General features: G+C 41.9%; 1 protein-coding gene across 5 annotated transcripts in view; it reads right to left on the bottom strand.

Annotated features, from left to right (window-relative positions):
• The window catches only part of PRKD3 (protein kinase D3), a 37,982-nt gene extending 21,937 nt beyond the window's left edge, over positions 1 to 16,045 (bottom strand). The window contains exons 1-6 of one of the 5 annotated variants that reach the window (XM_057415309.1): positions 15,913 to 16,045; positions 12,849 to 13,157; positions 12,129 to 12,462; positions 2,787 to 2,925; positions 962 to 1,093; positions 117 to 274 (exon numbers count right to left, since the gene is read on the bottom strand). In XM_057415309.1, the coding sequence (XP_057271292.1) occupies positions 117 to 274; positions 962 to 1,093; positions 2,787 to 2,925; positions 12,129 to 12,419 (720 nt within the window). In that variant the 5' untranslated portion in view covers positions 12,420 to 12,462; positions 12,849 to 13,157; positions 15,913 to 16,045. Of the gene's footprint in view, positions 1 to 116; positions 275 to 610; positions 813 to 961; positions 1,094 to 2,786; positions 2,926 to 12,128; positions 13,158 to 15,148; positions 15,357 to 15,912 lie in introns of those variants that run through there. The other 4 variants (XM_057415310.1, XM_057415311.1, XM_057415308.1 and 1 more) reach the window with 4 other exon arrangements.
• Between the last annotated feature and the right edge of the window lie 964 nt (positions 16,046 to 17,009).

Genomic DNA, 17,009 nt, shown 5'->3' with positions numbered 1-17,009 from the left:
ATAATGGTTAAGCTCAACTCCCTGGTACCCATTATGAGCCACTTGCAACACTATCTAGTTCCCCAGAGGTTTAAGGGTTTAAAACCAGAAACTGTTTCCCCTTTCACATTACATACTTCTTCAGAGGCAGAGGATGTGTATTCAGCTTGTGCTGGTCTTGGAACTGAAAGCCCTGCTCCTGGTAAAGACACGTTAGACAGACGCCTCTTTCTCACTCCACTGCAGTTATTTGGAATCTTGAAGGCACATCGCTTATGGTAGTTTAACCCACAACCTTAAAGAGAAGTTATTTTAGACAAAAAGAAACCCTCTCAGCATTCAAAGTAACAAAATTAGTATTGATATTTTGATAAAGCAGTTAAAAAGATGATCCAGAAAAATGGAAAAGGCAGAAATAGATTATTCTGTTAAACTCTCTTTAGCGTTCTTGTGCTTCACAGAAAGAGTTTTTTCTGCACCACTTGCTACAACACTGGTCCTCAGTAAGCCCAGCTACAGGAACAGATCGAAGACTCCAAAGCAGCTTTTCCCTCCACCATGCAGCTTTCACCAGCTTTTCTCTTCAGAGCACAAGGCCAAGGAGAAGCCAGTGAGCAGACAGCATCAGTACCTGTCAGCAGGCTGCAGACTGCTCCACAGCCAGCTGGATAAAGGCCAAAAGGAAAGGAATTCCCCTTCAGGAGTCTCTTCAAAGTATGTGCTCCTTGTGCAAAGAACACACTCATAAGCTAGCTATTTCTTTCAAGTAGGAAACGAGAACACTTCTTAAGTCTTTTGCCCAGGGTCACACAAGGCTTGCACTAATGCCAGGATGAGAACTCAGTATTCTGATGTGTGACCCCTTCAAACTCTAAAATAACACATTTATCAGGTGCTAACATATCAAACATGATACACTTTCTTTTTCCTCATCCTATACAGACACACATACACAAAAACACACTAAGAATCACAGACTTACCTTCACATTTTAAGCCTTGTCGTACCAAACCCCAAAGCATCTCTCCACAGTAGTCACAAAAAGTAGGAGCCTTGTAGGAATGCACATAAAGTGCATGAGGACGAATCTGGAAATCTTCAACTGTAGCCAAAGCTTTTAAAAAATTGCAGTAAGTTATGGTTCTTGCCACAGGATCAACAAGGATTTACGGAAAGAATATGTTGTTTTAAAAACAGCACATTCAAAGAACACTAACGAGCTGTTTAGACAATAGCATTTTACTGTACACCATTTAAATATGCTTTTAGAAGATTCCACAGTTTTCAGTAACCTTTATTGAGGAAAAAATCTGTTGGGGTTGGTAGGCTAATGGCCACAACTAATCAACAGTATGAGTCACAATGCTGAAAACTTCACTAACTTGAGAAGGTGAATACAACAGACATTGCTAAAACCAACAACATTTGAAAAAGCAACTTAATTTTCAAGCTGTTTTGTAACCTACAACTTTCAAATAAGGGACAGTTCTACAGATTATTAGATTTTTATCTTCTAAAGGACTTTTTCAATAAAAGCTAGTTAGATTGACCTTCGTCTATCAAAACAGAACTGTAGATAGTTTCCATGTAACACTGGAAGTTTCGTTAGTAACGCTCTTTTTCTTAAGCACAGATATACTTAATTTTTTCCTGTTCCTTTTGAATGTAAATTGAAGAAAAAAAAAATTGCTGTATTTTACATTAATGTTACCTTGCCCTGATAGCAAGGTAACTATCGCCATCTATGACTAAATGCTATGCTTTGACCAAATATGCACTAACACTTCAGATTCCCATGTCTCAGTTTTAAAACCCTACTGAAAGGGATTTCCGTCTTCAAAGCAGCTTATTTTCTGGTGGTCTGTTTATAAGGAAACAGTCAGAGACTGTCAAAAAGAGACACACACAAAAAATTTTCCAAATATGCCATTCACCAGAAGCAATGCAAAGCTCAAACGAAGATGATCAACTCGGTCGATCATCCTTGACATGCTAGAACAGTAGGTCCTGAAATGAAGAGAAGGATCTCAGCCTCACAGCTCTGGAAATCACACATTATTGATCCAATTTTCAAATCTAATCCCACAATAGCCAAGAGATGTCTCTTTCTAAAACATAACCTCAGTTTGGCACTTCATCCTCAAAGTCTGAAAGAACAGCTTGATGCTAGTTCAGCTTTTATTCACAGCTGGCTTTTGGCTGAATTTGACACAGTACTGATGAAACACATACGATTCATATCAGTTAGGATTTGAGGGGAGGAGGGGTGTCCTCATTATTGAGGAGTACTGCAGGTTAATACTACCACTCTAAGGACTTTATTGTTTAGAAGAAACTGTTTTTAAGTACTACAGTAACCCTTAAGAGTCTGTCCTTACAGGTATGATTCAGCAACTACATTTCTGTGAAGCCTTTTAGAAGTATAAACCGTCAATGGCAAAAGCTACAGAATAAAGATAGATCCAAGCAAAAGAAAGCAAATGACAGGGTTGAAATAGCAAATTCTGAATCCTACCTGCATTTCAGCTTCAACAATTACAATAATAAACTTATATAATTATAAATCTAATAATTCAGATTTATTTATAATAATAAATCTGAAGATTAAAACATGACAATGAAACTAACAAAACTCAGTACTGAGGCATCAGTACCATTTGTATTTTCTTGGAAACCTTTAACCCAAAACAGTCATCCAGTAAGAGATTCAAGTCAAAGACCTCAAGGCATGATAATCGTGTTCCATAAAGTTCTGTTTCATATTACCTGTTGAATAAAGTACTGTTCACTATTACAACAATACCTACCAGAGAGCACAACCTCAACAAGATCTCCCTCGTGTATCTCTTCTGCTGATGTAATTCGTTGCAAAATATTATCAGAGTTCAGGTCATGGCGGAAAAGGAGAATTTTGTCATACATGCCAAAGAAACCACACTCTGGGAACTGCAATAGAAAGCAAACTCTAAATTAACACATGCTGTCCGATAATCCTATCCATAAATGTTTCTAGTAACAGCTACAGAACTTGAGATCTTTAAGTGTTCCATGAAAACAAAACTGATCTGTTTATTTTTGAGGAACTGAAACATTTTCTGCACTGAAATGTAGCATAAAGAAAACAAACAAACAAAAACTGAGAAATAACCCACACCAAAACAAAACCTGTAAACCAAATCAATACCAACTTCTTCCCTTCCCCCCCAACCAAAAGTGACACTTTTTTCAAACCTGAAAAGAAAAAATGTGAGAGTTTCTGTTTCTTTGGGTTTTCTCTCAGACCTGCATAATCAGTCTGGCATGTGAAAACCAAAGCAGATCTAACTCACACACCAGCACCTGTAAGGTTTATTTCAGACATTCTGGTCAGGCAGGTATTCAGCTTGAGACATTCCACCAGCACCTGCCACACTATTCTTGAGAGACAAGCCAAAAGAGGCTCCATGTCATTGTTCTACAACAGTTTACATCCACATGATGTAAGATGCAAGAAAAGGAAAACTTGATTCCATGCATGGACAGAAAATAATTCTGCAAATCCACACAGGGAATAGATAAGCTAAGTAACACACCATTTCCCTGTATACTACACTGAGAATAGCTTTCTCAGACTGTATTTTCCCCACTCTTCAAAATATTGTCAAGTGTGAGTAAAACTTCATAAAATGAAAAGTTTAAAGCAAACAGTTCATAGAGGGAAAAAAAGAGAAGAAATAGACTCTCAGAGGAATGAGTAGGAATCAAACAGCTCCTTTGGCCTTTTTGCTTAAAACGAAACTCATAGTGGGAACACGCACAGGAAGAATATGGGGAAAAATATGGAAAAGCACACCACAAATTTTCATTTAATTAGGTGACAAACTACACTTCGGCAATTTAGATCTTACACAGTCGATTAAGTAGCAGGGTCTAAACTGCATGAAGCTTGTGGTATATTAATTGTCCTTAACTAAGGTAGTCAAAGACTTGTTTCTACCAAATCAAAGACATAAGGAAGGTATCAGTCACACCCATTGTTTTCACACTCCCTTCCCATTCAGAGAGAAAACAATTTCCTCTTTCCGGTAGCAACTTTATCCAAAATACTAAGTTGGCTTTCTCTGGTGTGCACACCCTACACATTTACATTACACATAATGCTGAAGAATCCCCATGCTCTGGAAAAAAGAAAACCTGCATGGACAGTCACGAAGAGTGGCAGAACTTGTGCCATTTAAGCCATGCAAAAGGAGAAGACAGACCTGATGAAATTGTACTGACACCAGTAGATATTTTATCCACAGCAGAAAGAAACTGATGCACTGGGCTGATGCCAAAGCAGCAGGCTACTTCCTCTGTCTCCCAGCTCACTCTTAGGTTCCCTACTTAAATCTGACACTCTTATATACTCTGCACAGTAGCCATGACAGTAAAGATATGACAGTATCATTACAGTCCCCTAAACCAGATGCTTTTTAAACCTTTATACAATAAAATCCTATTGCTTAAAATTCATTAGGTCACCTGGAATTACCTGTAAGAACTCTTATCATATTATGTTCCAGTATACTCATCCGCTGTATCAAGTTTACAGAACCACTTACCACAGATTTTAAGGAACCTCTAAGGTATTTCACAGGTTTAAGTCTCTAAGTCTCTCTCGTTGGATGTGTCTTTGTTTCTCTTTTTTCCAGTCTCAGAGACCATAAACCTATCATGGAGCTGCCAGAACATCCCTACACATAATTCCCCATCCCAGTAACCAGAGGTCACATAATCACATACCAAGAAGTACTTACTTTAAATACCACAACCATATGCATTTTACATGTGCATTTATCCATTCTAATGTAAAAATCTTGGACTTATTAAAATGTCTTAAACATACCATTAATTTTGGCGACTAAAAATGGTTAACCTCCTGAAAGACTGTTCTCGTCAGAACAATTGGCTGGCCATGCCCTGTGCCTGATCAGCACCATCTCGCCTATCTTTTCATTAAATTCCATTTCTAGGTATTTTCCTGGAGAATGGGTTCTCATTCTGAGCACATGTGCATGTACCGGGGGGGAGGTCTGAGTTCCAGCAAACTGGAGCCAGACCACAAGACCCACGTGGTGTCAACGGTGCCAGCAATTGGAGTGAGTAAAATCAAGAGCTTGAATATCCAGGTGCCAACTGGATATTCAACTAAGGTGCAACTAGAAAGATCAAGATGAAGCAGCACCTACTGGGCCTGACAGTACCTGAGCCCGGCTGCTGGGGGCATCCACTTTTTTGGTGGTGGTGTTTTTCTGTTGGGGGGTTTGTTTGTGTGTCTTTCCACTAACCAAGCTTCAACCTGAACCACCAGAGGAAGGTACAGTATGAGACCACGGGCGCTGCATTAATGCGAGTGCTGTGTGTCTGCCTGTGTTGACCTTTGTGTCCATATGTATGTATTGCAGACCTGTATCCAAGTTGTACATCGGTATCCAAGTGCCCGTGCCTGCTAGGAATACATGGTCAGTCTTGCTGCTGATTGGACCTGGGTATGGAGCTGTTGCAGCCTTGTCTCTGCCAGGAGGCTGTTGGATTCAGTCATCCCTAACTAAACTTTTCAAGTCTGATGAACAAGTCCCACCCTTCCACACACACTTCACCCCAAGATTCCCCTGTGATTAAAGCACAGACCCCAACAGAAAGATGGCTGTCTGACCACTCCTTTCCGCACACTTCAGCTCAGACTCTGCTCTGCCCCCACTGGAGTCCAGTGCCCCGGGCACTGGAAGCACCGGCTGGCTGCCCTCCACACGGCCGGCCCTGATGAGCTGCAGGTGGCCCGTCACAGCCTGTGTCTAAGGCACTTCGCCAGGCTTCCATGGGGGAGCTGTGCAGGCAGCTTGGCTCCTCACACACTGTAGCGCCCTGCTCACTCTTCCGCTCCCCAGCACATACGGGAATACAGCATTCCTTGCTAGCACCTTAGCCAGAAGGCTATGTGCAGACTGCTGGCCAACAATAACCTCATCGATTGTCAAGTGGTATCTTTTAACAGAATTTTTACGCAAAGCTTAAACTATGTTCAAGTTGTACACTACCAAATTTTTCTCTCTTGTACAGCGGCAAAGTACAGCTTTTACAGCCTTCCTTATGCTCAGTTACATGAAGCTGTTAAGGAAGAACGCTGTCCAGCTCCTCTGAAGCGTTAAGAGCTCATAACGTAAACTTGAAAACAAAACTCAGAGCAGAATTTTTTTTAGACTGTTTCATTTTATGGGATTATACAGCTATTACTTGCCTGCATAAAAACCCAAAGTATGTGCACAGTGACTCAGAACATATAAATGGCTAATCCCAGTATTACTATATTTCCTAAAAGCAAAATAGAGATTGTTCCCAGTGTTAACAGCTCCAAAAGAGCATCTAAATACAGGAAATCACTTGCGGGAAGTCTACTTATGTAACAGACTGTGCCAAAATGAATCTCTGGTACACCAGTATCAACTACCTAGGTAAAGAATGTAGGCAACCCCTTGCACTTACACAAGTGAAACTACTAGAGCATTACTGCAGTTACACTGAGGAAAACCAATTGGTGTTACCTAGACTGCTTATACTGTAAGTATTACAGCATGTCTAGTTTTAATGGATAGTGCATTACACTGTTCTTTTTACCCAAAAGAACTCAATACACAGCGGCCAGTATTGCTGGAGCAAAATACAACTGAGGCTTCTTTCTATCTTGGCAGAAACTGCAAAATCCCTCTCCTTCAAGTTCCAGGACTTACTTTACAAAGTTCTGGACCAGTCGCCAAAAACTCACACTAGGGAAAGGCGTAGGAGGATATTGTTTCAAGGTCCAATATCTCATGACCCATCCTAACTCAAAACAAATGCTTCAAACCACTGAAAGCTAATTCCAAAGTCTAATGGTACAAAACAGCCATTACCCTGGAAAGTCTCTTCGTTCACTGAAATCACTCCAATCTATTACCCTGCATCCCTACCCAGCTATTCACTCCCACTCTTTAGAATAATATGCCAAATCACATTATCACACAGAGAATTAGCTTCAAACACATTACATGAGATCTTTCCCTCACCAAATGCCTCAGTACAGACATACTTGGACTACTGCTTGGCTAGTTCTTTTCCAGCATACAAACCTAATACCCTGCTGGAAATGCTAACCTGCTCAACACATACCACATCCATGCCCCTTCTACTCCCCAGCTCCCACCTTCTCACAGACACGTTTCCTTTTTGTGCCTCAACTCTCCATTACTCTGCTGGCTTACTTAGCCCATAAGAAGAAAGCAGATGAAAAACCAAGAAGGCAGACCAACAAAAGGAAAAATAGATTTGAGCACACGGCGGATGAACACAAACCACAGTTTTAGACACGTTCAAAAGTACGTACAGTGAACTACAAGCTCAACCTAGAGAAAAACCCCAAAGGAGAGCTGCACTACTGTTATCTATTAATTACACCAAATTAAGCTGCTACTGCAAGAGTTGTAGAGATCTGTAATACTGCCAGACTGTAACATGAACTTTGTAATATGACTCTCTTCTCAGTATTTTATTAGTAAAACATCTGCTAACACTTGAGAAATCATATGAAGCTTCAAGTCAACACCTTTGCCACAATTTAGTTAGACAGCCATTACCATGACAGTGCCCAAACTTTTGGAAGACAGCTCATACTCATTTCACATGTTTTTGGTCTTTGCACAATGTGACACCTTAAAGTACTTTAAAATAAATTTGTCCCCCTTCTAGCTAGCTATCCAAACTACTTAATTCAGCCACATTAAAACTTGAGTTCTTAGGTATACAAATAATACATTTAATTGTCACTTGGTTAGAAAATTCTACAGATGTATTTGCATGTTCTTCATTTCAGGCTTTTTTCCCCTGATTATCAAAACAAAATATTTGATCATATCTAATCTTCCTTCCCCCTCTGCCCCGGTGTATTCAATTTTTAAGGGAAACTGGCTGGTTTGTCAAACAATCCAAGGATCTCAGTCATATTCCAACTATGGAAAATGAAATCCCACCTTGTCTAATTAAAATAATACGGCAGGACTATCAAAAAAGTGCACACATATTGACAGGATCACATTCAATTCAGATTATTCAAATTCTTCAGATTATTCAGTACCAGGACTACAACATTTGCAAAAATGATGAACATATGAAACTACAGAAATAGCAGAAAGATGCACAAGCAGCTACAATATGCAAAATTTAACCCTTTTTAAACACAGCTATACTTAAGTGATTGTGTTCTGAACAACTTACACAGTCATAAAGAAATAAATGTGAGCGTGTACATGTTCAGTATCCATGTAAGTGACTATCGACAGATTAACGCCTGAATTCAGGCAAATCAAACAGCATAATGTGGGGGGAAACAACCAGGGAATCAAGACTACTAAGAAAGCATAAGTACTGTTGAGAGAGGAGAAAGTATTTAAGGTAAAAAATGACACCTTAAAGACATTCATTGCCTACAAAAAGACAGATGACCCAAAAAAAACCAACATGGAAAAAACAGCCAAAAAATAAGAAGCACAAAGCAAGCCAGTAATCAAGCAGAAATTTTACAATCATAAATTTGGTGTTGATAGCCAATTCCGTGCACAGTTGAGAGTGATCATATTAGGATGAAGAAAAAACAACAAAAATATTACTGCTAGTAAAAGCAAAGACACCAAACACACTAAAGTTACCAGAACCCAAATGAAATCAAGAGTTGCTAGATAAGCGTTTCATGCCTGCACATAAGCAACACAATTTTGAGACTACTTTTAAGAAAGGATTTAAAAACCAACATACGACACATGGAAGAGCTCAGCAATAGCAGAATTGTAAAAAGTGTTTGTGAAGAAGGTTGGAGAGCAACCCTGAAACTGGTAGGCCACAGAAGGCCCAGTATCTGTTGGAAGCAAACTAAACAAGACACAAAATAGACTATAAAATACCATGTTGAATCAAGTTTGACGAGAAAAAAAAGATAAACAGAGAGGAAACACGTTCATCAAACAGGAATGAAAATTAGAAATATATAAGGGAAGAGAAAGAAGAGGAAGAGAGTGAGAAAATAATTTTGGCTTGTCTTTTATTTTCCTTTAAATTTAAAACATATGAGACGACTATGTTATGAAAATACAGAAGAAAAATCTGAGAAAGGCTTATTAATCAGTAAGACTTAAGAAATATCCCTTTGACTTTGCTAAGTGGTGATCATTGGGTTGAGTTCAGTGAAGTATTAAAAGGAAAATGAGTTTGGGAGATTAAGAAACAGAGTGTACGCGTAAACAGCATGTCAGTACCCAAGTCAAAGAGAAGCCAACGGTTTGAAAGGACTGCAAGAATTTCAAGCAAGCATCCTAAGGTAGGAAAGCAAAATGCAGAAAAGCACTTGAGAAAAAGCCAAAAGGAAGGATGCAGAGTATGACTGAAAACGAACAAGATGAAGGACAGGTTTGTAGATGAAAAAGGCCGATCAGGGCAGTTTCAGAATAATGAAAGTAAAGTTTCAGACCAAGTTACAACAAATCTTGCAGGTACCGATACTATACAAGTAATAGCACTGAACAACCACAAGTTTTTAATTTACAGCTATTAGTTTAGCTAGAACAAAATAAATAAGCTAGAGTAAAGCATTTATAGTAACCTGCACCACATAATTCACAGTCTGCAGGCAGTGGAGCATCACCACACAAGAGTTTCTAGTTTTAAGCCAGTAAACCCTATGTTCTACTTCATGTCCTCTCATGTGAGGAATGAAGAACCAGCATTTAAACATGAAACAGGATTATGAACTTGCCTCTGAAATATCTGATCACTGTGCAAGGCCACACACTGTCTGTCTGCAACTTATGCTACATATTTTTCTGCTTCTAAACACACTCTATTCCAGCAGCAGTCATTTCTGTTCATGCTTTAGTTCATCTTCAGACTCCCCCTGAGAACTGTATGTGTGGTACTTTAATATACGGCAACTGGGATAAGGAATGAACAGAGAAGATAGATGCTTCAGAAGACTCATAGTTACAGTCTCAATCTAAAACTTGTGTTTCCTGAGGACTTCTATTAAGCATACCAATACACAACGCCCCCAACATAGCTCCCCAAATTTAACTGTAAACACGAAAAAAGTTTTTGCTCCTCTGCTCACATTTAGGTTTTAGCAGAGCTAAAAGACACATCAAATATTTGCATTACTCATCTTGCTCTCCTTGCAGACACATGCCTCTTTAGTTTCAGTTCTTCTGATGCTAATTTTAATTAGCCTTCTGCAAAACCTGAACAAACTACATGCAACAGCAGTGTCTGAATCAGGAAGCACAACTGACCATCAACAGTACAGCAAGACTACCAATAGAGAAAGAGCTGTGAAAACACATTAGGTAAACACAGTACTCATTTATTACACAGTACTCATTTATTACACAGTACTAAACTGCTCCCCAACACAGGTTTTTGCTAGATTGTTTTCCTCCCAGCTGATTAATTTCCTCTGGGGAAAAAAAAAAGGCTACATATAAAGTTATTTTTCTGGAAAAAGAAGTTCAGGCAGGACTTATTGCTGCTGTCAAATAGAGGGCGGAGGGAGGATATTGCCATTTGTGCACTGGCTGCAAAACTACTTATGAAAGAGGAATCCACTACACACAAGGTTGTTTCCTGATCAGTTTGCTGCCTGCAAACATGTTCTCACTGAGCAATCATTTACTGGTAGCATCAGCCACAGGACAGCATACACTGAATCAAAGCCAGACAAAAGAGGACAACTGATCCTGAAATCCTCATCAAGTCTGCAGTACATTAAGGCTCAGTATATAAGGTATTTCTTGAGCTATAACAGGCACTGAAGTTAAACTTTTAGATGAGCCTGCCAAAAGAACAGAAAGGAAAAAGAAAAATAAGCATCAATGTTTTCATCTTTCTTTAAGAAGACAGGAAATATGCAGATGCAAAGAGAAAAAGTTGATGCAGAAAGAAAAAGCTGTCCCTAAAATGGCTGCAAAACAGTGCACCTAACATGCATGGTACAGAGACAAAAAAACAAAAAACTTGACCCAAATAACTTGTCTTTTCTGAAACTAACATGCTGAACTGTGTTTTGCTAGCCCACAAAGTTATTATGAAATCAGCTTGCTTGCCAGCTAGTTTGTAAAATAAAGATGCAGTAAGTTCTGAGGTGGGGGAAAAAAATACACAAGCATATGCAAATGAGAGCTCACATAATGTTTGCATTCATGCTCTTTCAAGCCATTATGTAAAGAAGAATCATCTAATAAAACTGATCACCCATAAACAGCAATCACAACAACAAAAGACATGGAGAAAACAATTCCCTACAAAATAAAACTACCTTTCACTCCCTCCCTCTCATCCACCCCTGGCCTTGAGGGGAAAAAAGTAATTATTTTTTAATTAGGTTATGAAATAATGTTAACTGCTTTTCAGATTGCTTAGTAAGGTCTAAAATACATAACCTAACAAAAGATAAAATTTGGATGCAAAAACCGCAAGACCAATGTTATTTCCTTCCTAAGGAGTCAGAACCTGCAACAGCTCAACAAAGATACATCTGAAAAGCATGCTACCAGGTTTTTTATTTCTTGGTCAACTCCCTCTTAATAGAAACTATGCCAATAACAGTTCTCTCGTGAAAGAGTAATGCATGCATTCATTATATGGAAAAAAACTACAGCATTAGCTGTTGGTGGAGGTTTTAATTATTAACTAGAAACAGAAAGAAAAGCTAGGATCTTGCAGCATGTTTCTGTAGCCACAACTGGTCCTTTCATTATAGCTGGCTATAAGGTTCCAAGAATGCTCCTTAATAATAGCAAGTAAAAACCTAAGATAGCAGTGAAAATCACTGAAGGGAAAAAACATGTTCTTCATATTGTGAAAACTAATTCTTGCAAAAAAATCACTACTACATCTTTTACTAGCTGTCACAAGCAAGAAAGTAACAGGAAGGTCTTCTTTTACATATCTTGGGAGTTAGAAAATGTCTTTGTGCATAACTGCAAGCATCTAACATGTGTATCTGTCACCGTACAAAACTTCTTGGCATATTCCAGTCACACACTGTTATTACTAAGCAGCCTGTTACAAAACAACTGTTGCCATCAGCAGAACATGGCAGTGTTATACCATACCTTCTGGTAAACTATAGAGCACACAAGGTCTTTAACAGCAGAGAGGGACAGGTCCTGAGCTTCAATGGTGACAGTCTCTCGAGTGAGACCAATCTGCAGAAGGAAGGAGACCCCATGCATAGAGCCTCGGGAGTTGGTGAGGCTCTGGGTACTGAAACTGCCATTGGAGAGTCGACTGGAGAGCCCCGACTGGGGACTTGAAGACAAAGTTGGGGTTTGTGGTGCAGCAGCATGACACGTTGGTGGGGAAAACTTCTGTAAGGATGGGGGAGAAGAGTCGTTTGCTGACATCTGACTTGCTTTACTCTGCCGAGATCTCCCTAGTAGTCAAATTCTAAGAAAAATATGTTGTCAGTTCTTGGTTTGAAATGAGAACAAGGGTAATGTAATTTTCCCTTTCTTAATTCAGTAAAACACCACTGACCAGCAAAACTTAATTTTCCCTTTCATTCTGTGCAAGCCAAAGAATAAAATAATTTCAGCTGCAAGTTACGTTAAATTAAAGGTTATCTCTTTGCAGTTACAATCAGCTGATCAAGAGCAGATTGCCTGTCCTTTAGCACCACATCCAGACAATGGAGGCTTACATAAAGGCCTCGCAGAAATACATCAGCTCTGCTGCTTTATATTTGTCTTTCATTTTTATGTATTAAAAAAAAAAAAGCTGGAAACACAGATGGAAATAAATGTTGGCAGCTCATTAAAAGTATTCTTGTTCACCTAATTCCACAGATCACATCTTAAATGCAGACTCATCTTCACGTAGACAGCCTTTCAAAATAAAATACAGAAAAAAATGCAACAATAGAAGTCCATGTATGTGATGAACCTACTCCTCCTTCAGAAAGTCTTCTCTGACTTCACGGGACACAGTTAACATGGAGATTCGCAAAGGCATCCGATTTCATTTTTATAAAATACTTTAGCTCATGAAACGCAGACGCAGAATGTCTGAAGACACAGTCACATTCAATGTAATCTCTAGCTTCACCCAGATAATCTCCAGCATTTTGAAACGTTGTACTCTGCCTGTAGGGGAAAAGGTTGAAGCTGTTATTTCACACGAAATGCATAAAACTGTACAGCAACGTCATAACCACTCTACTTCGAGTCAGTAGGATCACCAATTCCTTGTACTCAAGTATGTTATGTTAGTAACAGTTTGCACTTGTAACTTGAATTTAAGTGTTTTCCCACTGTATGATACACAAGCCAAGTCAGACTAACACTTCCCAACACGTTACCACATCTTTTAATTAGCAGTGATTTAGCAGTGCAAAGCACTTAACAGTTAAGTGAAAAAAAAAGGGGGAGGGAGTAGACCACAGCTCTGCTCTGCAGGTATATACTGAGAAGCTGATGGGAAGGGAGAGAAATTTATTAAATGCATTGAAATGTCCAAAAATCGTAACATCAAACCTCAAAACAAACTCTACGTAGCATGTCCTCAGTGAACCATTTTAATGCTTTTATTCAAGACAACTGAAGAACACATGGACAAGCTCTAACTGCAGCAAGATATGCACAGCAGTGAGAGAGAGAACTGGTTCTGGGGAGGGAGAAAGGGGAGAGAGGAAATAATTTACTGCTCAGATGTCTGATTAAAAGAGTAAATCTGCCTACAACCTTTTAAAATAAATCATTCCATAAGTTCAAAATACTTGTCACAAGATGCTGTGCTACCTGATTTTAAGCTTCGCATGAGTAACTGAAATGCTTGAAAAGAATCATTTTTAGATTCCCCATGTAAGCTCTTCACAGAAAACGTTACCCATAAAAGCAAAAGAAGCTCAAGGCAGTAGATACTATGTATCACTAACAGGTTTTAAAGGAGCATAGATCCATAAATAATAATTCATCAATAAATCAATAAGCTCACATAGTTTTTCCTTCTCTTACATGAAAATAAATAAAAAATCTCAGAAAGAGTATTACTAAAATTAAGTGAAATGTTAGCAAAGAAATGCCACAGTTTATCACACACAATATAAACCGTCCTTACTAGAAATAAAGCTGATAACTAGTAAACAGTCCATTTAATAAATTACACACTCCTGCTATTGACCAGTATAATAACTCAAAACTGCACTACCACTGCATTCTAAAAGTAGGTAAGGAAAGGGAGATACACAAACTGCAGTACTGGAAGGAAAATAAGCCTCTGGTTCTGTGATAAAAATTCCTAACTTCAGAAGTGAGAACAAATTGACACCTTCTGGATTTTAAGCACAGGTATCCACAAACAGTTGTCTTCAAATACTCAAGAGTTGATGGACATTTACCAAAGTCAAATTCTGCTTCAAAGAACACACTCAACACCATACAGATGAATGTCATAAATACGAAGATTAAGGACAGCAACACTGAAGCATCTTTCTCAAGAGAACAGCTTTACAGTGCCTTCAGCTGTGCTTGAAGATGACTTATTTTTGCTTTCCACATACTGATCTTCTCTCCCTCACTTCTCACAGATACTAGAGGCAGTAAACACAAACCCTCAGGCATCTGAATTTAAAAAACAATAACACCTAACCAACATAAAAGAAAACTGAAAACCTACATAATGTGAAAAAATTAATGGGTATACTAAGTAAGTTTAATTTAGCCAGTGAAAACATGCTGTGAAAGCTCACCTACAGCTGCCTAATGAGAATGTTAATTACATTTACCAAAAGCGTGATGCATTTGCATTTATAAAGTCTTTTATACCAAGAGTATTTGCATATAAGCCTTTTATGCAGTTTACTTTTACTACGTGATAGGAAAGAATGGATCTTTCTAAGAGAGGAAGACCATAGAAACTGCTCACTTTGTAGTCATAGAATAGTTAGGGTTGGAAAGGACCTTAAGATCATCTACTTCCAACCCCCCCCGCCAGGGGCAGGGACACCTCCACTAAACAAACTGATTTTGAACATCAAATACCAAAGTTCATATTCAATCCTACGACTGTACTCAGATACATATACAATCCCTACACCTGAAAAAGCAGAGGCACACGGGCTAGGAAGGGAGCCCACCTGACCCTCGCCCTGCCGCACCACTCGGAGCTATGCTTTCCAGGCTGCTCTCGCCGCAGAAGTGCTGACTCTCCCCTTCCTTTTGGGGCTGCTCCCAAACCAAGCAGCTTTCAGGCAGCTTCTCCAACATCTGGCACTTCACTCGCCCTCCGTTCCCCGCGCTACACGAGGCACGGGCTCCGAGCCGCGCTCCCAGCGGCTTCTCTCGCTCTATTACCCTCCCTCCCGGGAACTGCCCCCTTCCCCGGTTCCCGCCTGATCCCGGCCCCCCCCCGCAGGTGCCAGACTGGGTCTGCGAGCGGCCTCCCCGCCACCACGGCGCGGGCGGGACCGATGGAGGAACGGCGGGGACGCGTCCTGCCTGTCGAGAGTCACGCAGCCCCGTCCCGTCCCTCCCAGGTTTAAATCCCCGCTGGGCGGCCCGCCCCGCCGGCACAGCTCCCCGCGGCGCCGCTCTCCGGAGATGATGTGGCCTCGGCCCGTCACCCCCACCCCAGAGCACCCCTGCGACAGGGCGGAGCTGCCGCCACGACGGCGCTTCCCCCCCGCGGGGGGCAGTGGCGGCCGCGGGTCTCCCCTCACAGCCCCAGGGGTAGGGCCCTCACCGGGGTTCGGCGGCGGCGCCGCCGCTCCCGCCGCGGCAGGAACTTTCCGAACCCGCCTCCGCCCTTCCCCGCCGTGGCGGGCCCGGCCCCTACTCCCCCCGCACCGTGCGCAGATCCCCGGCCCCAGCGCTGGCGGCACTCGCGCCCCGCCGTCCTCACCTGCGGCCCCGCCAGACGCCCGCTGCCCCCGGGCCGGAGCTGCCCCGCGCACATCTCCCCCGCCGCTCAAGCCCTCCAGCTGCCCACACACACCAGAGCCGCCCGGGACGGGCTGCCGCGCGGGAGGTGACGGGAGCTGTAGTCCCGCTGCCGCGCTCTCACCCGTGGAGCCGCGCTCAGGCGAACTACGAGTCCCGGCGAGTCCCGCCGGGAGGGGCTCATCTAGAGCAGCGGCGCATGCGTAGGGCTGCCAGAGAGAGTTTCCGTTAGTTTTGTTGCCCGTGGTGGAGCCGCTTTGCGCCTCTAACGGGACGGCGGGGCGGCGCCGGTTCAGCGCTCTCCATTTTGCCGCCGGCGCCCCACCGCCGCCCGCGCCTCCCGGCCCCCGCGGGCTCCAGCCGTGTCAAAACCTGGGTCCGCGTCAGTTCGCATCCGCCGCTGTGCCTCGAGTTGCGACAGCTCCTCCGCCCTGCCCGCTGTACCTCAGGCAGAGCTCCGGGCCCATCCTGCGCCTCTTTCGGTTCACCTCCCCGGGGCGTGCGTGGCGCAGCGCGGCTCCGCGGGGATCCCCTCAGGGCCTCGGACGGGGCCCTTCATCTCTGCACAGGAAATACTTGACATAGTGTGTCACAGCATCACGTTGGTCTTGGGCATGGCCGCTCTGACCCGGTGGCTGCGAGGGAGCAGCGTGCCCGCCAGCCCCGCCAATGAGCCTGGAGCTGCCCGCAGGAGTTCGGCAACCCTTGGGGCTGTCCCCATGTGCTGCTATGGTTCAGCTCTCCGTTAGTGCTCTTCACACGAACCCTGCCCTTCTGCTTCGCGTTAACAATGCCACTCTTCCATCATCAGCCAATCTCCTCACGCAAGATACTCTCCAAAACCTTTTAGCAAAAGTGCTAAATAAAACCAGTCACAAGGCAAAGCTGTCTTTGTAACATCCGTCCAGCCAGAGAGCTCCCTGTTAAAAGACATCCCATAATCCTTGAATTTGGGTTCAGTGTCTGCACACATGTCTCCACTACCATGAGAAGTGAGTGAAGTTTAAACATACACTAGACCTAAAACACTTGGAAAAGGCAAACTGTCAACAAAAATTA

The sequence above is a fragment of the Pezoporus wallicus genome, unplaced genomic scaffold (assembly GCF_028554395.1).
Source record: "Pezoporus wallicus isolate ANWC-B61680 ecotype Strahan unplaced genomic scaffold, APGP_CSIRO_Pwel_v1 contig_5352, whole genome shotgun sequence".
Classification (NCBI taxonomy): domain Eukaryota; kingdom Metazoa; phylum Chordata; class Aves; order Psittaciformes; family Psittacidae; genus Pezoporus; species Pezoporus wallicus.
This window is presented reverse-complemented; position numbering and strand designations above follow the sequence as displayed.